This window comes from Centruroides sculpturatus, unplaced genomic scaffold (assembly GCF_000671375.1).
Source record: "Centruroides sculpturatus isolate CEXI.00-Female unplaced genomic scaffold, Cexi_2.0 scaffold91, whole genome shotgun sequence".
In the NCBI taxonomy this organism is placed as follows: Eukaryota; Metazoa; Arthropoda; class Arachnida; order Scorpiones; family Buthidae; genus Centruroides; species Centruroides sculpturatus.
Window position 1 is genome coordinate 1,023,422 of NW_019384299.1, and position 24,246 is coordinate 1,047,667.

The 24,246-nt window shown below is 30.8% G+C and overlaps 4 protein-coding genes across 8 annotated transcripts; all 4 read right to left on the minus strand.

Annotated features, from left to right (window-relative positions):
* Positions 1-5,234: 5,234 nt before the first annotated feature.
* On the minus strand, positions 5,235-13,787 carry LOC111635286 (leucine-rich repeat-containing protein 51-like). 2 transcript variants are annotated; one of them, XM_023380302.1, is made up of 5 exons: positions 13,250-13,787; positions 12,976-13,181; positions 11,987-12,248; positions 10,597-10,794; positions 5,235-5,352 (listed from the first exon to the last, which is right to left on the minus strand). In XM_023380302.1, exons 1-3 carry the CDS (start codon positions 13,314-13,316, stop codon positions 11,988-11,990), a joined length of 534 nt encoding a protein of 177 aa, XP_023236070.1. In that variant the 5' UTR covers positions 13,317-13,787; the 3' UTR covers positions 5,235-5,352; positions 10,597-10,794; position 11,987. The 2 variants fall into 2 exon arrangements, with proteins under 2 accessions (XP_023236070.1, XP_023236008.1); XM_023380240.1 differs by having other exon boundaries at positions 11,522-12,248; positions 13,250-13,785.
* Positions 8,017-9,838, minus strand: LOC111635414 (leucine-rich repeat-containing protein 51-like). Its single transcript, XM_023380407.1, has 3 exons — positions 9,699-9,838; positions 9,425-9,630; positions 8,017-8,697 (listed from the first exon to the last, which is right to left on the minus strand). Exons 1-3 carry the CDS (start codon positions 9,763-9,765, stop codon positions 8,437-8,439), a joined length of 534 nt encoding a protein of 177 aa, XP_023236175.1. The 5' UTR covers positions 9,766-9,838; the 3' UTR covers positions 8,017-8,436.
* On the minus strand, positions 10,099-24,158 carry LOC111635023. 4 transcript variants are annotated; one of them, XR_002758343.1, is made up of 5 exons: positions 24,005-24,158; positions 23,412-23,860; positions 17,380-18,816; positions 10,241-10,535; positions 10,099-10,160 (listed from the first exon to the last, which is right to left on the minus strand). XR_002758343.1 is itself a non-coding variant. In XM_023379991.1 (4 exons), the coding sequence occupies exons 2-4, from the start codon at positions 23,769-23,771 to the stop codon at positions 10,296-10,298; spliced, it is 2,037 nt and encodes a 678-aa protein (XP_023235759.1). In that variant the 5' UTR covers positions 23,772-23,860; positions 24,005-24,158; the 3' UTR covers positions 10,222-10,295. The 4 variants fall into 4 exon arrangements, 2 of the variants coding, with proteins under 2 accessions (XP_023235759.1, XP_023235672.1); XM_023379991.1 differs by lacking the exon at positions 10,099-10,160 and having other exon boundaries at positions 10,222-10,535; XR_002758338.1 differs by lacking the exons at positions 10,099-10,160; positions 10,241-10,535 and adding an exon at positions 16,943-17,004 and having other exon boundaries at positions 17,085-18,816; positions 24,005-24,157.
* Positions 15,244-16,701, minus strand: LOC111635205 (leucine-rich repeat-containing protein 51-like). Its single transcript, XM_023380128.1, has 3 exons — positions 16,543-16,701; positions 16,269-16,474; positions 15,244-15,541 (listed from the first exon to the last, which is right to left on the minus strand). Exons 1-3 carry the CDS (start codon positions 16,607-16,609, stop codon positions 15,281-15,283), a joined length of 534 nt encoding a protein of 177 aa, XP_023235896.1. The 5' UTR covers positions 16,610-16,701; the 3' UTR covers positions 15,244-15,280.
* Positions 24,159-24,246: the final 88 nt, after the last annotated feature.

Sequence of the window (24,246 nt, forward strand, 5' to 3'; positions counted from 1 at the left end):
TTTTTTTAATTATAATTAAAAAACAAATAAAATAAATATGAAATTTTAAATATTAAAAAACAACAAAGAATAAATTTTAATTAATTTAGATTTTATAGATACCACTTTTTAATTACAATTACTTAATTACAATTTAAAAAATAAACTTTGTACACCAAAAGTTCAAATTTTAAAATATATATAATAAAATATGATATATTTTTTAAAAGTTTCAGCACAAGGTTTTAAACTCAACGGACTGGATATTTCGGAACCAGTTTTTGAAGTTTTGCACCGGTTTGAAAGGGACCAAGTACAACATATTTTTCATTCAGTGTGTCATACAACAACCGCAACAACAACAACAAAAAAAGGTCCATTAATATTCTGCATATAAGATTTAAAATGTATAAGAAGAAAATAATTAATAAATCATAAATTAAATCAAATAATAGGGTTTGCAACCATCAATGATACAAAATAACATTTTTTAAATTAAAGGAATTTTATTTTAATCATTTTTAAAACTGTTTTTTTTTTTTTGGAATTTAACAATTTTATTTTATTTTCATTAAAAATGTAATTATTTTTTTAAATTTGTGATTTATTTATATAATTAAATATCATTTTATGTATTATGAAACATTCTCTAATTGGTTTTTAATTAAAATATTTCTATGATACTGTATACAGGTATTTATAAACAATGGAGCATTATAGCATCATGGGGCCTAGGCGAATTTGAATTAGGGGGCCCCCATACACAGTACAGTGTTGACTTCAGATATTTTTCTTGTATGTGGGGGAATATTTCTTATAAAAAATTGGTTTGGGAAATGATCCGGGGCCCTGTTGGTGGGGCCCCGAAACATTTCCCTTTTTTTTTGCCCACAGGATAACTCAACACTGTTTATAAATATTAAAATAATATTTTAAAAAATAAAAGTTGTAAACATAACGAATTTATAAATTAAAATTATCAAATGGAAGTTCTATTATTCTAACATTTTTCATTTTACAATTAATTATATCAATATTTAACAGTTTGAAAAATATTTAAATATAAAATTAATAATGTATTTTCCTAAGTTTTACGCAAAAACAAAAAACTTTAATGCTTCTAAATATTTAATAAAATAAAACTTATAGCGAATTTTATAAACATCTTACTTAAGATTTTGCGTAGGGCCTCGAACAGGCATAAATAACCTATACGTTTATCCACGTGCGGTCTCGATTCATTAGTAACTTGTACAATATTAACGTTACTTATACGTTTAAAGGGGCCTATTGCTTAGAGTCTCCTACAATCTAAAATCAACCATTGACTTTTTCCTAGGATCTTAAGATTACGAGGATACGCACTCAGAGTTCTACTATTTAGAAACTAGGTGGTGTATGATATTAAATATCCTGTAATACGGATTTTAAAATATATAAATTTACATTAAAAAGGCCGTTCCAAGTACGCGCTTAACTAGAGCATAGCGTAACCTAACAAAACATGCAAGTTCTGAAGAATCATCAACTATTATACGCTTAATTATGCTCTTGGCATAATTAAGCGTATTAATTATGCTCTTGGCATAATTAAATATTTCGCTTTAAAAAAGTAATCAATCAAATAATTTTAGAGCTTTTACAGATTATATATTTTCCTTAAAATGTTACAAGTACTTTTAATTAAATAATTTAATTGTGTATCAATTAAACTTACGAATGGCTACTCGTTGAAGATGAAGTGTCAGCTTTAATTTTTCTAATAATTTCTAATAAATATGATTTTTTTTAAACTATAATTCATCTGTTGAACATCTTTAGAGCAAATTCATACAAAAATACCTAAATTTATTTAATATTTTCTCACTTTTAAATGATATACAATACAAATGAATCTCGGAGTAGAGTGAATGCTTTCTTCTTCTCGTGGATTGTATTCGGAGAGGCCGCCCGCCCAGCAGTGGTTTCTGAAAAGGCACATTGTGCCAGGGTGGACCGGAAATTGAGGTGTGGGGATCTGTATATCCGGCACAGCTCCTATCTGATCCACCAGAACAATCGCAATTCTCTTGGAGTCTAGTAACCATCACACGACATAGAGTTTCACAAGGTTTTTGCTACATACCCTACTTTTAAGTGTTTATACTTAAATTATAATTAAAAGTTTAACTAAATAAAGCGTAAAGTTAAGTTTCTTTAAAAACAGAAGCTGTTAAAGCCATCAATAAAATGAATACCATAGCCATAGTCTGGAAGGCAGATTGAGGTCAATAACTAGAGAGCCAATACTAAAATCGCATCTTAACATAAAATCTTCGTAATTTTATATCCTTATCTTTAATTTAAATCTACGTTTAAGACCTTTAATTCTGTAACTCTTTAAGGATACCCTATACACGGTTTTGGATCATTTTAATGGGAACACCAAGAAATCAATAACTATGACCCTAATCTTGACCAATTTGGAAGATTGATTTACAGTCAATGCGCTAGAACTACAACGTATAGTAACTAAAAACTCAATACTGGAAACATTATGAATGGAAATATCAATATTAAAACTAGTTATTAAAAAAAAATACTGTTCAGTTAGAAGTAATCCATTAATAATACATTAAAGACGAATGACCTACATATTAACTTACAGAAAAAATTCTTTTAACATGATTAATGAAATACACACACAAAAAAATTATGTGCATAAAAATACAATTCAATTATATAAAGAATATTTTCACGTTGGAACAGTGTGTGTTGGCACTGAGCATAATAATGATACGTGTTTAAAGTAGCCTATATATAATTACATAAATACACACAAATACATGGAAAATACATAAACATACGCATCTTAATTCCCTATTTATACAGATAATTAATTACTAAATAGGTAATTAACACGCATAGGCTAAATACTTAAATGTAGACATTCAAGAACATAAATACATATAATCTTAACTATAGAAAAATCACACGAATATACAGAGTAATAATTAAGTATATAACACAATATTTTTTTAAATATATTTATTTAAACTTAGTTAAGAAGCATATGTTCCCTCTGTTCCTTTGAATAAACTTATACGGTCGTGAACACAATAGTACACATAAACACAGACTTTAACTACGAACACGTGACTATAATCGTATAAACACCCGCACGCGCGCGCGCGCACAGACACACACACAGACACAGAGACACAGACAAAGACACAGGCACGAGACATACGCAGAAACGCGTAAACACACACAATAAACACGTAAATAAACAGAATAACGTTCATTTATGACTAAAATTACTTTAAAAACAATAAAAACAACACTTATTATTTTATCAAAAGCTTAATTATATAAAAACCCATTTTTAAATGAAAAAAAAAATCAATGCGTTTTTATTGCACTTAAAAAAATTTTTTTCATAAGCTAAAAATTAAAATAGTTTCGGCGCTCGAATCTCATCTTACGTAGAGTTAAACGTAATTAATTAAATATTTAATTACGTTTAATCCTACGTAACAATTAAAATTTGNCTATGGGCAAGAAGAATAATTTCTTGGGTCCTTCACCAATAAGAGACAACAAATCAATCTTTTATAAGGAAATATTTTCCCAAAAATTTCCCCGAAAGAAAAATATCTGAAGTCAATACTTTACGTGAGGCCCCTAAGTCAAATGTTTTCAGGCTCCATAAATCTATGGTTATATTTTAAAGTGTGTATTTTAATTAAAAACTACTACGTCTCATTAAAATGTAACTTAAATATTTCATATCCCCAAGAATAGCATTAACGTGAATATCGATTTTAAAATGTCTCATTTTCTGTTAAGGAAGCGCCATCTCCCGAGAGAAATCGGAAATGATTATTATTTTTTTTATTTGGGCCGTATTTAAATATAATTTTTTTTCTCGTATAATAAAAAATTTCTACGTTTTTTTTAAAAAATTAATTATTAAAAAATTCATATTTTTTAAAGAAAATTTAAAATTCTTTGCTCTTATTTATGCCGTATTAGCTCCTTTGTAGAGCAGACGATCAATAGGCTCTTGTGGCGCCTTTATCATCGATTTATTTCGAATATTTCTTGTTTTGTTTCTAGAAATATTATGCACTTAATTATTTTATTCCACAAACGTGAAGATATTCTAATCTTCTGCGGTATTTTCTATGTTTCTGCATGAAGATATGTGTGCCCAAATGTTTGAAAATGGAGGGCGATAACAGCAAATTTTCTAGAAAAAATTGTTTTTTTGGAACAAATATTTATAATATTTTCGCATAAATTCATCATTTATCGCAAGAGTTTATTAGAAATCTTTAAAGAATGGCAAAATCTTTGAAATCCTCATCCGTTGCAATACGCGCAAAGTGTTCGGCGAATATAAATAAATTTAAAATATAAATATAAAATATTACCTTTATTAGTTAAAATAATCCTTAACAGATTGCTTTCATAATTAAGACACGCTTATTTAAAAAAATAGATATTAGATATTAACTGGTGAACACGCTTCTGATGTTCGCTGTTGATCTCCATCAGCGAGACCCGCAGAGGAAAGTGAATTATGGGCGATGTGTCACGAATTATTGAAAAAAAACAAAATAAAGTGTATTACTAAGTCACCTCTTTTAATTTCGTAATAGTTTTCGCATTAATTTTTTGAGAGAAAACAAAAAATTTCACTATTTTTTTTGATTTAGATGAGGTAATTTTAATCAGCACCCCTCCATAAAAGGGTTCTTCTGTTGTTTAATATTTAGAATATTATTTAAATGAATTTTTAAAGATATTTAGAAAGAAAATTAAAATTAAATTTCTTGAATATAATGGTAAATTGATCTCTTTATATACATCCCATGCAGCGTACGTATGAGGGACAGGGTAGAGTGGTACCCTTTTGCCGCTTAACGAGCGTTGCGTATGCCATTTTTTGATTAAATGGAATACACAGAATGTTTCTTTGTTAATAAAATTCACCCTTAACTTAAATATTTTATTTTTTTTAAGTAAAAGAATAAGACGCTCCGGTCCCGACGACCCAGATTCTACGAATCAATATGCATTGCAGATTAAACCCATTCAGTAACCACGTGGATGAAGATTAAACAAAGAAGATGATGCAATAGTTTAACGTTACGGGTTTGGTTTTAAGTCAAATAGGCCTTTGTAATTAGAATAATAAGATTATAAGCTAATTAAGATGTATAAATTACTTAAATTTCCTACAGGAAATATGTATTTTACTACCAACTTACCTCGACGTTCTTCCATGTCGGCTTAACTGTCGGGCATCTTCCGCAGGATTGAGAGGAAGGAAGAACCGATTATTTTTCGTTATAAATGAAAACTTTTGTAATTCTTCGTAAACAGCTTCTTTTAATTACAAACATTAAATTTATTTTTAATTACAATTTGAATATTGTTTTAATGATTTTAAATTAGTGTTTAATGTTATAGGGAAAATTAAATAGGCACATGTTTAATTTATGTATACGGTAGATAAGGGGGATAGTAACACACCGGTAGATGGAGTTATTTTACGTATACACTTAGCGTCGCGTCGTTTCGCATCGATAGGATGCGACGCGACGCGACGAGAGACAATTACGTGTAACATTCCCCCGTTTTTACGACCGATATAAATTTTGTATTGAGAATGTCGAAATGAAATAGTTTTGTTTGGCTTCTCTTCGCGATAGTACGGAATCGAAACTTATTTCCAGGAAGATAATCTTAAGTTATGATACTGAATTTAATAGAATCGCATGGTTCGCTTTACGACGTCTACTTTAAATGTCGATTTTCCTAAAGTTAATTCGATGGTAAATGCCAGGTCAACTGTAAAATTAATAAATATTTAATGTACTGTAGTTGAACCTCTAATAACGGCCACCGTAAACGGCGCAACCTCTAAACAACGGCCATTTTTTTATGGTCCGTCAATGGCATTGTTTAGAGGTTTGACTTCATGCATTTTTTGATTCAAACTAATTATTAAAATCGAATTTACATAAATTACATTGTTCATTAATTAATTACTGAATCTTCTGAATATATCACAGTTATTTAATTGGATTCTATTACTCCGAGTGTGATAAAGAGTCCTCGAGGACCTCGTCTATTAACTTTTTAGTTGTGCAAGAGGATCCAAAATATTACCCTTCATATTTGGTCGAATTGTAATGCTAAACGTTACTAAGCGTGGCTCTTAAACTTCGTATTTGGTCCCAAATATGAAGGATGAAGTTCAGGATCATGGTTCTTCCGAATTTTTGGGAGCAGCCATTTTGTTTTGTTTCTTCAAACATTTCGAAACAAACTAGATGAACTGGCTTATTACTAGTGTTTCATGTATGTTTTAAGTAATTCAAAACAATTAGAATAAATACATGCAGGGTATCTGTAATTTCCCCCATTGTAGTAGGCCTAGTATTACAGTCATGATGTGTGCCAATCGTCCCCAATGGTAAAATGAGATACTATTGTTAGCCTACGTTACAATTAGAAATTGCACACTGCTGGATCCTCCATCTCACAGAGAATAAGAATCTTAACATTGAAATTTTTCTCTTACAATGATTGGTATATGCATTTAATTCTAGTTATATTCAGTGGCGTTGCGTTATCCTATGGGCAAGAAGAATAATTTCTTGGGTCCTTCACCAATAAGAGACAACAAATCAATCTTTTATAAGGAAATATTTTCCCAAAAATTTCCCCGAAAGAAAAATATCTGAAGTCAATACTTTACGTGAGGCCCCTAAGTCAAATGTTTTCAGGCCCCATAAATCTATGGTTATATTTTAAAGTGTGTATTTTAATTAAAAACTACTACGTCTCATTAAAATGTAACTTAAATATTTCATATCTGTTCAAAGAAACGGACATATTTACTATTGTTAATCAACAACAACCATACTACTTTGTTCGCCATTTTGTTATATCTTCTATATTTAAATTACAATTGTTTTTATGAAAAATTTAATAAATAGTTTTTATAATTGTTTAAATTTAATTCGGAAAATTCAAAATATATAAATTAAAGTAAATTCAATTGAAACAAACCTCTTAAAGATACTCGAAAATTGCTAGAGCCAAATGGTCACAACGAGTCTCCAGCACACAAAACACTTTTCCTACTCTGTCTTTCAACTCCGATTAGGGGTGTGGTTGACGTTAACGGTCGAAGGTTACCGTTCAGAGGGGGGACCGAAGAAGTACTCCATCATCGGCAACTTTGACGTATGGCCTGTTTTAGTGTATACTGTAACAACAAGCAGGTGATTACTAGCTACCGATACAATCTCTCGAATCCTCTGTTTTGTATAATACAACATCAATCATATAAATGGTTTATGTAAATGAATGCTGATTTGAAGAAGGAATTTCGTAGTAATTTTATACCCAACACCATTAGTTAAGGTAACCATTGATCCTGGAAGACACTTTTCCTGCAAAATCAGGTCTCTCTATTGTTAAAAAGATGTTATAGACATACTCTTTACTACTGTATTTCTATATTTTTTTTGGTAGAATTTCTACAATAATTGCTCCAGGTGTGTCTGAGCAATGAAAGTGATATTCAAAGGTGACCATTAACAAGAGATTTTATGGTATTATTGTAATTATTGTATGATATTGTAAGACAAGTTTAAAGTAGGTTATAAGTTATTTGAAGAGAGACTTCTATAATCTTTCTATATCTAAACAAAGAGAATGTCAATGGTTGAGGAAGATTTCTTGCTCTACTTTATACTAAATATGCCTGATAAATCAAGCATATTTATCATCCTTTCAATGGCAATTCATTATCATAGATCAATTTTCTGTCAGAGTACGTCATTATTATTAATTAAGATGGTTTCCATAGAAAGAACTTTAATTAAAATTCTTTAATCTTATTCCATAAGATGCATAATCTCTGAGTATTATAACCGTAAATATAACTTAGTTCATTATCTAAAAATAACTTATACTTAGATAATAGTTACCTGGACATTTGTATATTGATAAGAATAGAAAACTGACTGACGAATTTAACTTGTTATTTATATGTGCCACAATCTTTCAAGGAAGCATATAAATAGCTTCCTTACTAATGGTTTTATCTATTGATACATTCCGTCAGTGAGAGGTAAGTAGGCTGGTTTTGGCTCGGACACAACGATGGCCCAAAATATAATTTTTTTGTTTTGTTTTCGGGGGTTCTCACCTCACTAAAGGGCTGGTTGAGTGAATATTTTTATGTTTTCTTTACGTGTTTAACACCAGAATAGGGGCCAGTTTCCCATAAAAGTCTTCCCAGGAGGCACCCTCCTGACATGTGTTGCATTGCCTTAATCTACCACTCCAAAAATCGAATTTATTTTAGTCAGATATTTTCTAAAATTATGAATAACATGAAATTTTTATTATTAAAATTAGATTTAAGGAGAAGAAATCACGAATTTAAATACATCAGGGATTTAAGTGAGATGAGAATTCTCTCGAAGCTCTTTCACTCTCTTTGAGTGTAACTCCACTGAAATCTAAACTCTTTAAATTTGGTAAATAACCCAGGACTTTCATTCTATAGAATGGCAATGTTTCTACAGGATTGTTGAACAGGGTCAGTTTCTTCAGATGAGTTAGTTCGGTTAACAATGATAATTGCGATAGTCGATTTATATTGTTTCCGTGTAAATATAATATTCTTAAATTTGGAAAATTCAATAAGATCTAAAAAGAAATAAAATTTGTATAATACTTTAATTAAGTAAAATAATTCAGTAAAACAATAATTTAATTACAAAATTGCTCAGTGTGAATCGCTCTTTATGACGCTTGCAATTAATCCATTGCAACAAATCCTTCGGTTTAAATTTAGAAACCGCTCAACAGCCATTTTTAATTATTTAAAATGGCTGTTGAGCTCTGAGTTTTATGAACTCAGCTTATAGAAATCCAATGTACCAGCATTGCGGATTTCTGGGGAGCAGCAATGCTGTCTCGCAATGCGGTTGAAGAATGGTAATGCCCATGATATAATGGTGTTAATCCAGTTCGAACTTGGATCCCAAGTGGTATCGCCATTGACCAATTGAGGGAGGTGGTTAAATGAATGAAAATCACCGAATACCGCTAATTGATCGAGGGTTCTCGCCTCATTAACGTTGAGTTTTCCGGATTTTCTTCACATATCTAACACCTAAATAGAAGCAACTTGCCTCTATTTTGGCAGATTGCTTATATTTTGCGCTCTTCTCCAATCATTCTAATCCTACTGGGGATGGAAGAAAAGATACGCGAGGAAGAAGAATTTCAGTTAATGCTTTACGCGTGTTTAATTAAACTCTTTCTGTCCTGCATAAAGATTATCTTTCATGTCCGTCGTGGTAGCCGGATGATGAAGAAAGAAGCCATTCCTGAAAATGTTTGAAAAACCGAAAGGTACTTGAAAAATTACCGATTCTATAGAAGTTAAATGATTGAAACTGATATCGATCCACGAAATATCTTCAGGGAAGGCAAGAAACTTTTCAGCTACTTCAGTAAACCCTTCCAATGAAGTTAATAAATTATTATTTAATTGAATTCCTCGAGTCAAATATTTTCCGTTTTCATCTTTCTTCAGTTGTCTAGTCCATATTCTTGGACGATGTTCTAGGACTTCTGTAAGTTAATTTGATACAATAAATACAATTAACAAGTCTGTATTTGATTAATACAATTAAAATTACCTTTAATTGTATTCAATGATCTAAATGAAAAATTTAAAGGTGGTCCATGCAAAGTTTTCTCATTCATGGATTTCAAATTTCTTCAAGAAAATCGAGTGCCAAATTTCTAGGACAAATAATTCTTCTTAATAATTGAATTTTTAACAATAATTTGCATTGGTTATGTATTAATTGTTAGGCTGCATTTGAAAACATTTTAGACCTATAAATTCCACTGTCTTTCATTAATTAGATGCTGACTGGTATCTTCCTCATGATGCTCCAAATTTACAGACAATAATGACAGGCCTTTAAAATATTGTCCTCTATCTAAAATCAGTGCTAAAAAATAGTTAATGTGTAATTAACAGATATTTTTATTGGTAAAATATACATATCAAGTGAATAGTTACGTGATATTAAAATTAAACATAATGTAAAACTTCTTCTAAACCAGGGGTGGGCAACACGCTAGATAAAAACCTAAATTTTGAGGATAGGGGTGAGTTTTATAAAAATCTAATTAAATAAACAATAAATTTGATTGTAAATTTAAAAATTACTTTTAATTTTAAAAAAATTAAGCACCAATTAACAATTTTTATCGTCTTATTTTCCTCAAAAGTATGCTTCTTTACATTTATGACGAAATTCCCCACGATAACTCTTCTTTCGTTTCTGTTTTTCTTTCCTTATAAATATGGATGACGAACTGGTTTCTGTTTCAGAATTATCATTTGTATCATTAAACACTCCATCTTTGTATTCATCATGGATTATGAGAGGATCAGAAAAAGAATAATCAGTTTGAAATTCTTCTAAGACATCGATCATCGAATGTGGATTCAGAAATTGTTTNTTAAATTTAATTCGGAAAATTCAAAATATATAAATTAAAGTAAATTCAATTGAAACAAACCTCTTAAAGATACTCGAAATTTGTTAGAGTCAAATGGTCACAACGAGTCTCCAGCACACAAAACAGTTTTCCTACTCTGTCTTTCAACTCCGATTAGGGGTGTGGTTGACCTTAACGGTCGAAGGTTACCGTTCAGAGGGGAACCGTAGAAGTACTCCATCATCGGCAGCTTTGACGTATGGCCTGTTTTAGTGTATACTGTAACAACAAGCAGGTGATTACTAGCTACCGATACAATCTCTCGAATCCTCTGTTTTGTATAATACAACATCAATCATATAAATGGTTTATGTAAATGAATGCTGATTTGAAGAAGGAATTTCGTAGTAATTTTATACCCAACACCATTAGTTAAGGTAACCATTGATCCTGGAAGACACTTTTCCTGCAAAATCAGGTCTCTCTATTGTTAAAAAGATGTTATAGACATACTCTTTACTACTGTATTTCTATATTTTTTTTGGTAGAATTTCTACAATAATTGCTCCAGGTGTGTCTGAGCAATGAAAGTGATATTCAAAGGTGACCATTAACAAGAGATTTTATGGTATTATTGTAATTATTGTATGATATTGTAAGACAAGTTTAAAGTAGGTTATAAGTTATTTGAAGAGAGACTTCTATAATCTTTCTATATCTAAACAAAGAGAATGTCAATGGTTGAGGAAGATTTCTTGCTCTACTTTATACTAAATATGCCTGATAAATCAAGCATATTTATCATCCTTTCAATGGCAATTCATTATCATAGATCAATTTTCTGTCAGAGTACGTCATTATTATTAATTAAGATGGTTTCCATAGAAAGAACTTTAATTAAAATTCTTTAATCTTATTCCATAAGATGCATAATCTCTGAGTATTATAACCGTAAATATAACTTAGTTCATTATCTAAAAATAACTTATACTTAGATAATAGTTACCTGGACATTTGTATATTGATAAGAATAGAAAACTGACTGACGAATTTAACTTGTTATTTATATGTGCCACAATCTTTCAAGGAAGCATATAAATAGCTTCCTTACTAATGGTTTTATCTATTGATACATTCCGTCAGTGAGAGGTAAGTAGGCTGGTTTTGGCTCGGACACAACGATGGCCCAAAATATAATTTTTTTGTTTTGTTTTCGGGGGTTCTCACCTCACTAAAGGGCTGGTTGAGTGAATATTTTTATGTTTTCTTTACGTGTTTAACACCAGAATAGGGGCCAGTTTCCCATAAAAGTCTTCCCAGGAGGCACCCTCCTGACATGTGTTGCATTGCCTTAATCTACCACTCCAAAAATCGAATTTATTTTAGTCAGATATTTTCTAAAATTATGAATAACATGAAATTTTTATTATTAAAATTAGATTTAAGGAGAAGAAATCACGAATTTAAATACATCAGGGATTTAAGTGAGATGAGAATTCTCTCGAAGCTCTTTCACTCTCTTTGAGTGTAACTCCACTGAAATCTAAACTCTTTAAATTTGGTAAATAACCCAGGACTTTCATTCTATAGAATGGCAATGTTTCTACAGGATTGTTGAACAGGGTCAGTTTCTTCAGATGAGTTAGTTCGGTTAACAATGATAATTGCGATAGTCGATTTATATTGTTTCCGTGTAAATATAATATTCTTAAATTTGGAAAATTCAATAAGATCTAAAAAGAAATAAAATTTGTATAATACTTTAATTAAGTAAAATAATTCAGTAAAACAATAATTTAATTACAAAATTGCTCAGTGTGAATCGCTCTTTATGACGCTTGCAATTAATCCATTGCAACAAATCCTTCGGTTTAAATTTAGAAACCGCTCAACAGCCATTTTTAATTATTTAAAATGGCTGTTGAGCTCTGAGTTTTATGAACTCAGCTTATAGAAATCCAATGTACCAGCATTGCGGATTTCTGGGGAGCAGCAATGCTGTCTCGCAATGCGGTTGAAGAATGGTAATGCCCATGATATAATGGTGTTAATCCAGTTCGAACTTGGATCCCAAGTGGTATCGCCATTGACCAATTGAGGGAGGTGGTTAAATGAATGAAAATCACCGAATACCGCTAATTGATCGAGGGTTCTCGCCTCATTAACGTTGAGTTTTCCGGATTTTCTTCACATATCTAACACCTAAATAGAAGCAACTTGCCTCTATTTTGGCAGATTGCTTATATTTTGCGCTCTTCTCCAATCATTCTAATCCTACTGGGGATGGAAGAAAAGATACGCGAGGAAGAAGAATTTCAGTTAATGCTTTACGCGTGTTTAATTAAACTCTTTCTGTCCTGCATAAAGATTATCTTTCATGTCCGTCGTGGTAGCCGGATGATGAAGAAAGAAGCCATTCCTGAAAATGTTTGAAAAACCGAAAGGTACTTGAAAAATTACCGATTCTATAGAAGTTAAATGATTGAAACTGATATCGATCCACGAAATATCTTCAGGGAAGGCAAGAAACTTTTCAGCTACTTCAGTAAACCCTTCCAATGAAGTTAATAAATTATTATTTAATTGAATTCCTCGAGTCAAATATTTTCCATTTTCATCTTTCTTCAGTTGTCTAGTCCATATTCTTGGACGATGTTCTAGGACTTCTGTAAGTTAATTTGATACAATAAATACAATTAACAAGTCTGTATTTGATTAATACAATTAAAATTACCTTTAATTGTATTCAATGATCTAAATGAAAAATTTAAAGGTGGTCCATGCAAAGTTTTCTCATTCATGGATTTCAAATTTCTTCAAGAAAATCGAGTGCCAAATTTCTAGGACAAATAATTCTTCTTAATAATTGAATTTTTAACAATAATTTGCATTGGTTATGTATTAATTGTTAGGCTGCATTTGAAAACATTTTAGACCTATAAATTCCACTGTCTTTCATTAATTAGATGCTGACTGGTATCTTCCTCATGATGCTCCAAATTTACAGACAATAATGACAGGCCTTTAAAATATTGTCCTCTATCTAAAATCAGTGCTAAAAAATAGTTAATGTGTAATTAACAGATATTTTTATTGGTAAAATATACATATCAAGTGAATAGTTACGTGATATTAAAATTAAACATAATGTAAAACTTCTTCTAAACCAGGGGTGGGCAACACGCTAGATAAAAACCTAAATTTTGAGGATAGGGGTGAGTTTTATAAAAATCTAATTAAATAAACAATAAATTTGATTGTAAATTTAAAAATTACTTTTAATTTTAAAAAAATTAAGCACCAATTAACAATTTTTATCGTCTTATTTTCCTCAAAAGTATGCTAAATTAAAGTAAATTCAATTGAAACAAACCTCTTAAAGATACTCGAAAATTGCTAGAGCCAAATGGTCACAACGAGTCTCCAGCACACAAAACAGTTTTCCTACTCTGTCTTTCAACTCCGATTAGGGGTGTGGTTGACGTTAACGGTCGAAGGTTACCGTTCAGAGGGGGGACCGAAGAAGTACTCCATCATCGGCAACTTTGACGTATGGCCTGTTTTAGTGTATACTGTAACAACAAGCAGGTGATTACTAGCTACCGATACAATCTCTCGAATCCTCTGTTTTGTATAATACAACATCAATCATATAAATGGTTTATGTAAATGAATGCTGATTTGAAGAAGGAATTTCGTAGTAATTTTATACCCAACACCATTAGTTAAGGTAACCATTGATCCTGGAAGACACTTTTCCTGCAAAATCAGGTCTCTCTATTGTTAAAAAGATGTTATAGACATACTCTTTACTACTGTATTTCTATATTTTTTTTGGTAGAATTTCTACAATAATTGCTCCAGGTGTGTCTGAGCAATGAAAGTGATATTCAAAGGTGACCATTAACAAGAGATTTTATGGTATTATTGTAATTATTGTATGATATTGTAAGACAAGTTTAAAGTAGGTTATAAGTTATTTGAAGAGAGACTTCTATAATCTTTCTATATCTAAACAAAGAGAACGTCAATGGTTGAGGAAGATTTCTTGCTCTACTTTATACTAAATATGCCTGATAAATCAAGCATATTTATCATCTTTTCAATGGCAATTCATTATCATAGATCAATTTTCTGTCAGAGTACGTCATTATTATTAATTAAGATGGTTTCCATAGAAAGAACTTTAATTAAAATTCTTTAATCTTATTCCATAAGATGCATAATCTCTGAGTATTATAACCGTAAATAGAACTTAGTTCATTATCTAAAAATAACTTATACTTAGATAATAGTTACCTGGACATTTGTATATTGATAAGAATAGAAAACTGACTGACGAATTTAACTTGTTATTTATATGTGCCACAATCTTTCAAGGAAGCATATAAATAGCTTCCTTACTAATGGTTTTATCTATTGATACATTCCGTCAGTGAGGGGTAAGTAGGCTGGTTTTGGCTCGGACACAACGATGGCCCAAAATATAATTTTTTTGTTTTGTTTTCGGGGGTTCTCACCTCACTAAAGGGCTGGTTGAGTGAATATTTTTATGTTTTCTTTACGTGTTTAACACCAGAATAGGGGCCAGTTTCCCATAAAAGTCTTCCCAGGAGGCACCCTCCTGACATGTGTTGCATTGCCTTAATCTACCACTCCAAAAATCGAATTTATTTTAGTCAGATATTTTCTAAAATTATGAATAACATGAAATTTTTATTATTAAAATTAGATTTAAGGAGAAGAAATCACGAATTTAAATACATCAGGGATTTAAGTGAGATGAGAATTCTCTCGAAGCTCTTTCACTCTCTTTGAGTGTAACTCCACTGAAATCTAAACTCTTTAAATTTGGTAAATAACCCAGGACTTTCATTCTATAGAATGGCAATGTTTCTACAGGATTGTTGAACAGGGTCAGTTTCTTCAGATGAGTTAGTTCGGTTAACAATGATAATTGCGATAGTCGATTTATATTGTTTCCGTGTAAATATAATATTCTTAAATTTGGAAAATTCAATAAGATCTAAAAAGAAATAAAATTTGTATAATACTTTAATTAAGTAAAATAATTCAGTAAAACAATAATTTAATTACAAAATTGCTCAGTGTGAATCGCTCTTTATGACGCTTGCAATTAATCCATTGCAACAAATCCTTCGGTTTAAATTTAGAAACCGCTCAACAGCCATTTTTAATTATTTAAAATGGCTGTTGAGCTCTGAGTTTTATGAACTCAGCTTATAGAAATCCAATGTACCAGCATTGCGGATTTCTGGGGAGCAGCAATGCTGTCTCGCAATGCGGTTGAAGAATGGTAATGCCCATGATATAATGGTGTTAATCCAGTTCGAACTTGGATCCCAAGTGGTATCGCCATTGACCAATTGAGGGAGGTGGTTAAATGAATGAAAATCACCGAATACCGCTAATTGATCGAGGGTTCTCGCCTCATTAACGTTGAGTTTTCCGGATTTTCTTCACATATCTAACACCTAAATAGAAGCAACTTGCCTCTATTTTGGCAGATTGCTTATATTTTGCGCTCTTCTCCAATCATTCTAATCCTACTGGGGATGGAAGAAAAGATACGCGAGGAAGAAGAATTTCAGTTAATGCTTTACGCGTGTTTAATTAAACTCTTTCTGTCCTGCATAAAGATTATCTTTCATGTCCGTCGTGGTAGCCGGATGATGAAGAAAGAAGCCATTCCTGAAAATGTTTGAAAAACCGAAAGGTACTTGAAAAATTACCGATTCTATAGAAGTTAAATGATTGAAACTGATATCGATCCACGAAATATCTTCAGGGAAGGCAAGAAACTTTTCAGCTACTTCAGTAAACCCTTCCAATGAAGTTAATAAATTATTATTTAATTGAATTCCTCGAGTCAAATATTTTCCGTTTTCATCTTTCTTCAGTTGTCTAGTCCATATTCTTGGACGATGTTCTAGGACTTCTGTAAGTTAATTTGATACAATAAATACAATTAACAAGTCTGTATTTGATTAATACAATTAAAATTACCTTTAATTGTATTCAATGATCTAAATGAAAAATTTAAAGGTGGTCCATGCAAAGTTTTCTCATTCATGGATTTCAAATTTCTTCAAGAAAATCGAGTGCCAAATTTCTAGGACAAATAATTCTTCTTAATAATTGAATTTTTAACAATAATTTGCATTGGTTATGTATTAATTGTTAGGCTGCATTTGAAAACATTTTAGACCTATAAATTCCACTGTCTTTCATTAATTAGATGCTGACTGGTATCTTCCTCATGATGCTCCAAATTTACAGACAATAATGACAGGCCTTTAAAATATTGTCCTCTATCTAAAATCAGTGCTAAAAAATAGTTAATGTGTAATTAACAGATATTTTTATTGGTAAAATATACATATCAAGTGAATAGTTACGTGATATTAAAATTAAACATAATGTAAAACTTCTTCTAAACCAGGGGTGGGCAACACGCTAGATAAAAACCTAAATTTTGAGGATAGGGGTGAGTTTTATAAAAATCTAATTAAATAAACAATAAATTTGATTGTAAATTTAAAAATTACTTTTAATTTTAAAAAAATTAAGCACCAATTAACAATTTTTATCGTCTTATTTTCCTCAAAAGTATGCTTCTTTACATTTATGACGAAATTCCCCACGATAACTCTTCTTTCGTTTCTGTTTTTCTTTCCTTATAAATATGGATGACGAACTGGTTTCTGTTTCAGAATTATCATTTGTATCATTAAACACTCCATCTTTGTATTCATCATGGATTATGAGAGGATCAGAAAAAGAATAATCAGTTTGAAATTCTTCTAAGACATCGATCATCGAATGTGGATTCAGAAATTGTTTACTAGTGTTAGTAGTGTTATCTGAATTAACAGAATTCTGTAAAATTTTTCTAATTTGACTCAACTTTGTTATCTGTCTTTTTGGATTACTCGTGGTTACTTGTTCCTCATCTGTGGTGGTCGTCTCATCCTTACTTTGTGCATTATCCAAGAAATTGGACTTTAAGAGATGAGGTTCGCATTTCCACACGTTGCAATTATTAGAAAAGTTCGTTTTACTCTGTATTTTCGTTTCGTAATTGTTTTCATCAGTTGAATCTACGAATTCTTTTCCTAATTGCTTGTTGGCTACGTCCAAAACATTACGTAATTCACTTAAGTATTGGCCATATTTATGAATAACTTCAATATTTTTCTCGTCTAATATGTCCCCTTCTTCTATTTTAACAATATTTTCATTGTTTTTACTAGTTTTTGGAGAGAGCAAAGCGCACAATTCAACAACATTATCTTTTTGGTCCATGGTCATCTCTATGTTCTCCCAATGATCACTACTAGAAACTTTTATATTTTGTTTGTCTATTTTAATATTTTCCTCATTGCTATTGGGTATTTTCTTTACGCCATTCAATAACTTTGTTTCTAAGATCTGAGATCTTTCACTTGTATTTGATTCGTTCTCTGAAGAGTCACTTTTTGATTTCGTGGATTTTTTCACATTCCAATGAAAATCTTTGACATTTCTATGTCTAGTTTTAGAAGGAAAGAGTCGCTTTCGTGGTGGTTTTTCTTCATTTATTGATATTAATGGCTGTTTCGCGTTATTGTTATGATCATAATTACCTCCACTTAATGCTTTGTAAATTAATGGGCAGTTAAAAAGTACGGTTATGATAACAATACTTACACAAAGAACCATAAACAGTAATATAAACTTAACGGGTGTTGTAGTTTTGACTTGTTCTATTAAATTATTATTCCCAACTTCATTTTCTCTTTGCTGATTGGAATTTTTTGATGCAATTCTTATATGGTTCTCGAGGCTTTTGTAGTTTTCTTTTCGTAACATTGTATGATATCTTTTTGTTATTGTTTTTGCATGGTTTTGACTGGTTTTATTTTGAAGATATCTCCTTTCTTTCATTAGATATTTATTTAAAAGTCTGTCATCGCGATATTTAACAAATTTTGATAAGATTTTTGAAGATTTATCAGAAATTTTAACTGTATTCTCGAAGTTTTGTGGTAAAGATGCTTTATCCATGGGATCTTTCACTTTTCTTTCCATGGCTGAAGGTGATTGTTGCTTATAATTTTGCATAATTAAAACATTTTTCTTCCGTATTTCTTTGGCATTTGGTTTATTTTCTTCATCTACTTTTGGAATGGAACGTGGACCGAATTTCAAATTTTCTTTATCGTTTACTTCTTTAACGTTTAATAAAGATTTTAAATACTTGTAAATGCTGTCAAGCTTATTTTTATTACTAGAAGAAATCTGTGATTTATCGTTGTTGTTTNATTTAAATGAGCAGAAATCAGATTCAGAAAGAAATTATATTAAGTTAAACATTTTTAGAAATAATTTTTAATTATGTTCGGAATAATTGTAGTTTATAAGTGATGGACAAAATATATAACAATAACAGGGCTAGAAGCAAAAAAGTGAAAATATTAAAAAATTATATTTAGCGGATCACATTTATTCACAGCGCTATTGCAATATAAATAATATAAAAAATTGCATTTAAATTTAAAAATATAATAAAGACAAAAAATCAATAAAGTTTATTTTTAAACAAGAAAAACTCAAGTAACATAGTGTAACATAGTAACAAATAGTGATTATCTGCATTCCTTGCAAGGAATGCAGATAATCACTAAATATCAATCATTTATTAACAAAAAGGGTAATTTCCCTGTTACAGGGGGTGGTACATTTGTTAATGAAAGGGTTACAAAAAACTTGCAACAGTTTCCAAATTATTATTAGACTTATACTCTTATTTGACAATTGATTCCAAACAATCACAATCAGTAAGGTCAAAGATGACAATACAGAAAATGTTAACATTTACGTAATAATAATAAACAATGAAACTGTTGACTTTAGTTTATTAACATTTCTGTAATCTTGATGAAATAGTTATATAGTTTATATAAGTCTTTTTTATTGACATTCATTGTAAATTCAAGGAGAGAACCGCGTTTAATATCAAGTGAATCACACAAACTTGCTAAACCTTGACGGTTCTGTAATAGGTGACTCAGAATTACACCAGGTGTATTGAGTATTTGAAAATTAATATAACTGTTTTCGACCAAGATAGAATATTTATTAAGATGTAATTGAGCTATCTTTTCACGTTAAAATTAATTGATTTAGTCATATACGGTTATGAAGATGGAAAATGCATTAATATTTAGTATTTCTACAAAAATAATATTAGATAAAATTTGAAACAAGTCTTTGTTTAGTAATATAAATTAAACGACACTCGTGTTTCCTGCAAGTAAACCAAGTGTGCAACAAAAGTCACCCATAATCACTAAATATTGTTTATTCATAGCCTGATCTTCCACAAGCAGATTTTAACTGCAGAGCCTTTCTTATCGTATTATTTTGCCATTTTATTCCCCGTGTTGACACATTTGATCAAGATTGAAAATTAATTTTATGTTTGTACTCTGCGTGTTGACTCTAGACTTTCATTTTCTTATCTCTTCGTAGAGATCCTCCTTACTTTTCTGCACTCTTTTAACTCTATGTAACGCATTATGCGATTGAGATTTCAGTTCATTAATCTGTTTTGATTTTGGTGACAGTGGCTGGCTAACAAGATTACCGGAGTCCCGAAATACTGGACCAGATGTCTCGTTATCTTCATCTCCATTCGTGCTTTTACAGTCATCACCATTTTCTTCAAAAACAAACAAAGTATGCAATAAGAAAAAATAGAATATTTTAAATTTATATTATAAATATACCTGTACTGGGCTGCATAGACGTCATAGGAGATAAATTTGTAGCATAACTGTCGGATCTATACGCTCACAATTATTTCTATGCCCTGTTTTTGGTCCAGAGCATCTTCTCTTAGGAGTAGATCTGAGAGAAACGGCAATCTTCTTTCATCCTTCATACTGATCTTTCTCAAAATGAGCCTATGAGAGTTAATTGTAAATATTCACATTTCACTAAATCAATAAACTTATAAAGGCTAAAATGTAACAGACTTAATACACTTTAGCCTTAGTTTATTAATGTGCAATATACAATTAAATAGGTAGTCAAAGCAGAAGTCCTTTCTCATAAAAATTCTGATTCTTACCTCACAAAGTAATGCATGTTTTCCAGCAATCCATAATTTCTCATTTTCATCCAGCCTATTTACTTTAATCGCCCATGTTTTTTTTTTCTAGCTTCATCACTAGGAAATCGATGCAGTTTGAATTTAGGAGCTGTATTTGAGCAATTAATTACTGAACAACCCGGCATGATCTATTTTTATATGGTAGCTTTAAGAGCGATATAGATGTATCGGCATATTTAAAGGCTAAAATAATGATTTCTAACCTCAGTATAGTAAAGTAAGAACTAACTCGATGTTTAGAATCGATTTTAGATCGAAATTACCTGGTATATAAAGTTTCCAATTCTGTTATTTATCGTAATAAATAGCTGATTGACATTCGCTGTCCTCATAATGCCGATCACGTGGATAAACCACGTGATAGGCAGTATCCAATCATATTTTGACCATACTCTGTTTATAGAGGGCTCTAGTAAATGATAGCTAGGGGCGCCCCTAGTGGCCGTTTTGGCATACCGTGACAGAAACCGGTTATATACAGTAGATATTCACTTTTAATAACGACTTGTTAAATTTCCTAACAAAATTGTGAATTTTAAATATAAATATAAGGAAAAATTCGCCGCTGAGCCGATGCCGATTGGTCGTGTCAGCTCCCCTACGCCCTTATGCTTGCGTTGCAGCGTGCACTCTGGGCTCACACCACTGGTAGGCTTTTTTTTTTCCACTCAAACGCTCCGCCATTAGGCTTGCGTTGCAGCGTGCAGATTGAGTTCGAACCACCATTCGCCATTTTCTTTGTTTTTTCTCTCAAACGCTCCTCCATCAGGCTTGCGTTGCAGCAATGCAGTCTTGGGTTCGCGCCTGCAGTCGCCAGTTTTTTTTTCCTCTTTAAAATATCATTCATCTCGGCAGTTACGTCCACACACACCTAACTTAGATAATATCGAACATCGTATTCCAAAATAACTATTGGGTTTCTGTAAATCAATTGATTTATATCCTCATCCGTAGTGCCATCTATTGGCAGGAAATTTAACGAACCGATAAAAATAAATATAATTTTTATAAAAAGANAACAATTTTTATCGTCTTATTTTCCTCAAAAGTATGCTTCTTTACATTTATGACGAAATTCCCCACGATAACTCTTCTTTCGTTTCTGTTTTTCTTTCCTTATAAATATGGATGATGAACTGGTTTCTGTTTCAGAATTATTATTTGTATCATTAAACACTCCATCTTTGTATTCATCATGGATTATGAGAGGATCGGAGAAAGAATAATCAGTTTGAAATTCTTCTAAGACATCGATCATCGACTGTGGATTCAGAAATTGTTTACTAGTGTTAGTATTGTTGTCTGAATTAACAGAATTCTGTAAAATTTTTCTAATTTGACTCAACTTTGTTATCTGTCTTTTTGGATTACTCGTGGTTACTTGTTCCTCATCTGTGGTGGTCGTCTCATCCTTACTTTGTGCATTATCCAAGAAATTGGACTTTAAGAGATGAGGTTCGCATTTCCACACGTTGCAATTATTAGAAAAGTTCGTTTTACTCTGTATTTTCGTTTCGTAATTGTTTTCATCAGTTGAATCTACGAATTCTTTTCCTAATTGCTTGTTGGCTACGTCCAAAACATTACGTAATTCACTTAAGTATTGGCCATATTTATGAATAACTTCAATATTTTTCTCGTCTAATATGTCCCCTTCTTCTATTTTAACAATATTTTCATTGTTTTTACTAGTTTTTGGAGAGAGCAAAGCGCACAATTCAACAACATTATCTTTTTGGTCCATGGTCATCTCTATGTTCTCCCAATGATCACTACTAGAAACTTTTATATTTTGTTTGTCTATTTTAATATTTTCCTCATTGCTATTGGGTATTTTCTTTACGCCATTCAATAACTTTGTTTCTAAGATCTGAGATCTTTCACTTGTATTTGATTCGTTCTCTGAAGAGTCACTTTTTGATTTCGTGGATTTTTTCACATTCCAATGAAAATCTTTGACATTTCTATGTCTAGTTTTAGAAGGAAAGAGTCGCTTTCGTGGTGGTTTTTCTTCATTTATTGATATTAATGGCTGTTTCGCGTTATTGTTATGATCATAATTACCTCCACTTAATGCTTTGTAAATTAATGGGCAGTTAAAAAGTACGGTTATGATAACAATACTTACACAAAGAACCATAAACAGTAATATAAACTTAACGGGTGTTGTAGTTTTGACTTGTTCTATTAAATTATTATTCCCAACTTCATTTTCTCTTTGCTGATTGGAATTTTTTGATGCAATTCTTATATGGTTCTCGAGGCTTTTGTAGTTTTCTTTTCGTAACATTGTATGATATCTTTTTGTTATTGTTTTTGCATGGTTTTGACTGGTTTTATTTTGAAGATATCTCCTTTCTTTCATTAGATATTTATTTAAAAGTCTGTCATCGCGATATTTAACAAATTTTGATAAGATTTTTGAAGATTTATCAGAAATTTTAACTGTATTCTCGAAGTTTTGTGGTAAAGATGCTTTATCCATGGGATCTTTCACTTTTCTTTCCATGGCTGAAGGTGATTGTTGCTTATAATTTTGCATAATTAAAACATTTTTCTTCCGTATTTCTTTGGCATTTGGTTTATTTTCTTCATCTACTTTTGGAATGGAACGTGGACCGAATTTCAAATTTTCTTTATCGTTTACTTCTTTAACGTTTAATAAAGATTTTAAATACTTGTAAATGCTGTCAAGCTTATTTTTATTACTAGAAGAAATCTGTGATTTATCGTTGTTGTTTTCTCTACCATTCTTTTTTGATTCCTCGGAGTCTCTATCTTTCAATTTCGAAGCCATTTCGCCATTTTTGATAGCAGTTTGTCCTTTCTCTTCATTTCTATTTACTTTATAACGAATATCACGCCGAAACCTTGAAATATAGGACGAAGCAGGTCTTAAACTTATCGTATTTTCATGTAAAATTGAATAGTTCCGATTATTTTCTCCATAGGAAGAGCTAAAATTGAATTTGTTACGACTATACAAGCCTAAAATTGATTTATTTTCACTAGTAATTTCATAAAGAATCGCCATTAAGAATGAAAAAATCATCCATTTATAGTTATAATACATTTTCATAGTTAAAAGTCGAATACAATTTTGTTTTCTGTTAAAAATATATAATTTTCAGGTCCTGATTTTAGAGTAATGTCGAAGACTGGATGTTTCTAAAATAGATAATTCGAATTAGAAACGTAAAATACAGTAAACCCCCTATATTATGGAATTCATATAACACGGAATTATCTACAGTGTTATAGGGGGTCTACTGTAACTAAAATTTCTTTTAAAACTAATGAAAAAATACTTACATATAAACTAAGTTGAAGAATTTAATTAATTTTACATTTATTTTGGAACGTTCGAAATTCATTTCTGCCTTTAGAACAACCTAAAAGATCTCGAACAATTTTGAAAATTGTTCAGCGATCTCTCATGAAATCAAATAAATAGTAAAAAATAAAAATAAAAAAAACTATTATTTACTTATTTGTTTGCTATAATATATTAATTTCAATTGGTGGAGTTCTAGCAGAGGGAATGTGAAAATGTT

Excerpts from the sequence above, each read along its gene's own strand:
- LOC111635414 (XM_023380407.1), bottom strand. The coding sequence starts at position 9,765 with ATGAATGAGAAAACTTTGCATGGACCACCTTTAAATTTTTCATTTAGA. Across the intron at positions 9,631-9,698 it reads ATCATTGAATACAATTAAAG|AAGTCCTAGAACATCGTCCA; the intron begins GTAATTTTAATT and ends ATTAACTTACAG. Across the intron at positions 8,698-9,424 it reads ATTTAACTTCTATAGAATCG|ATCTTATTGAATTTTCCAAA; the intron begins GTAATTTTTCAA and ends ATTTCTTTTTAG.
- LOC111635286 (XM_023380302.1), bottom strand. The coding sequence starts at position 13,316 with ATGAATGAGAAAACTTTGCATGGACCACCTTTAAATTTTTCATTTAGA. Across the intron at positions 13,182-13,249 it reads ATCATTGAATACAATTAAAG|AAGTCCTAGAACATCGTCCA; the intron begins GTAATTTTAATT and ends ATTAACTTACAG. Across the intron at positions 12,249-12,975 it reads ATTTAACTTCTATAGAATCG|ATCTTATTGAATTTTCCAAA; the intron begins GTAATTTTTCAA and ends ATTTCTTTTTAG.
- LOC111635205 (XM_023380128.1), bottom strand. The coding sequence starts at position 16,609 with ATGAATGAGAAAACTTTGCATGGACCACCTTTAAATTTTTCATTTAGA. Across the intron at positions 16,475-16,542 it reads ATCATTGAATACAATTAAAG|AAGTCCTAGAACATCGTCCA; the intron begins GTAATTTTAATT and ends ATTAACTTACAG. Across the intron at positions 15,542-16,268 it reads ATTTAACTTCTATAGAATCG|ATCTTATTGAATTTTCCAAA; the intron begins GTAATTTTTCAA and ends ATTTCTTTTTAG.
- LOC111635023 (XM_023379991.1), bottom strand. The coding sequence starts at position 23,771 with ATGAAAATGTATTATAACTATAAATGGATGATTTTTTCATTCTTAATG. Across the intron at positions 18,817-23,411 it reads ACAACAACGATAAATCACAG|ATTTCTTCTAGTAATAAAAA; the intron begins ATTTCTTCTAGT and ends GATAAATCACAG.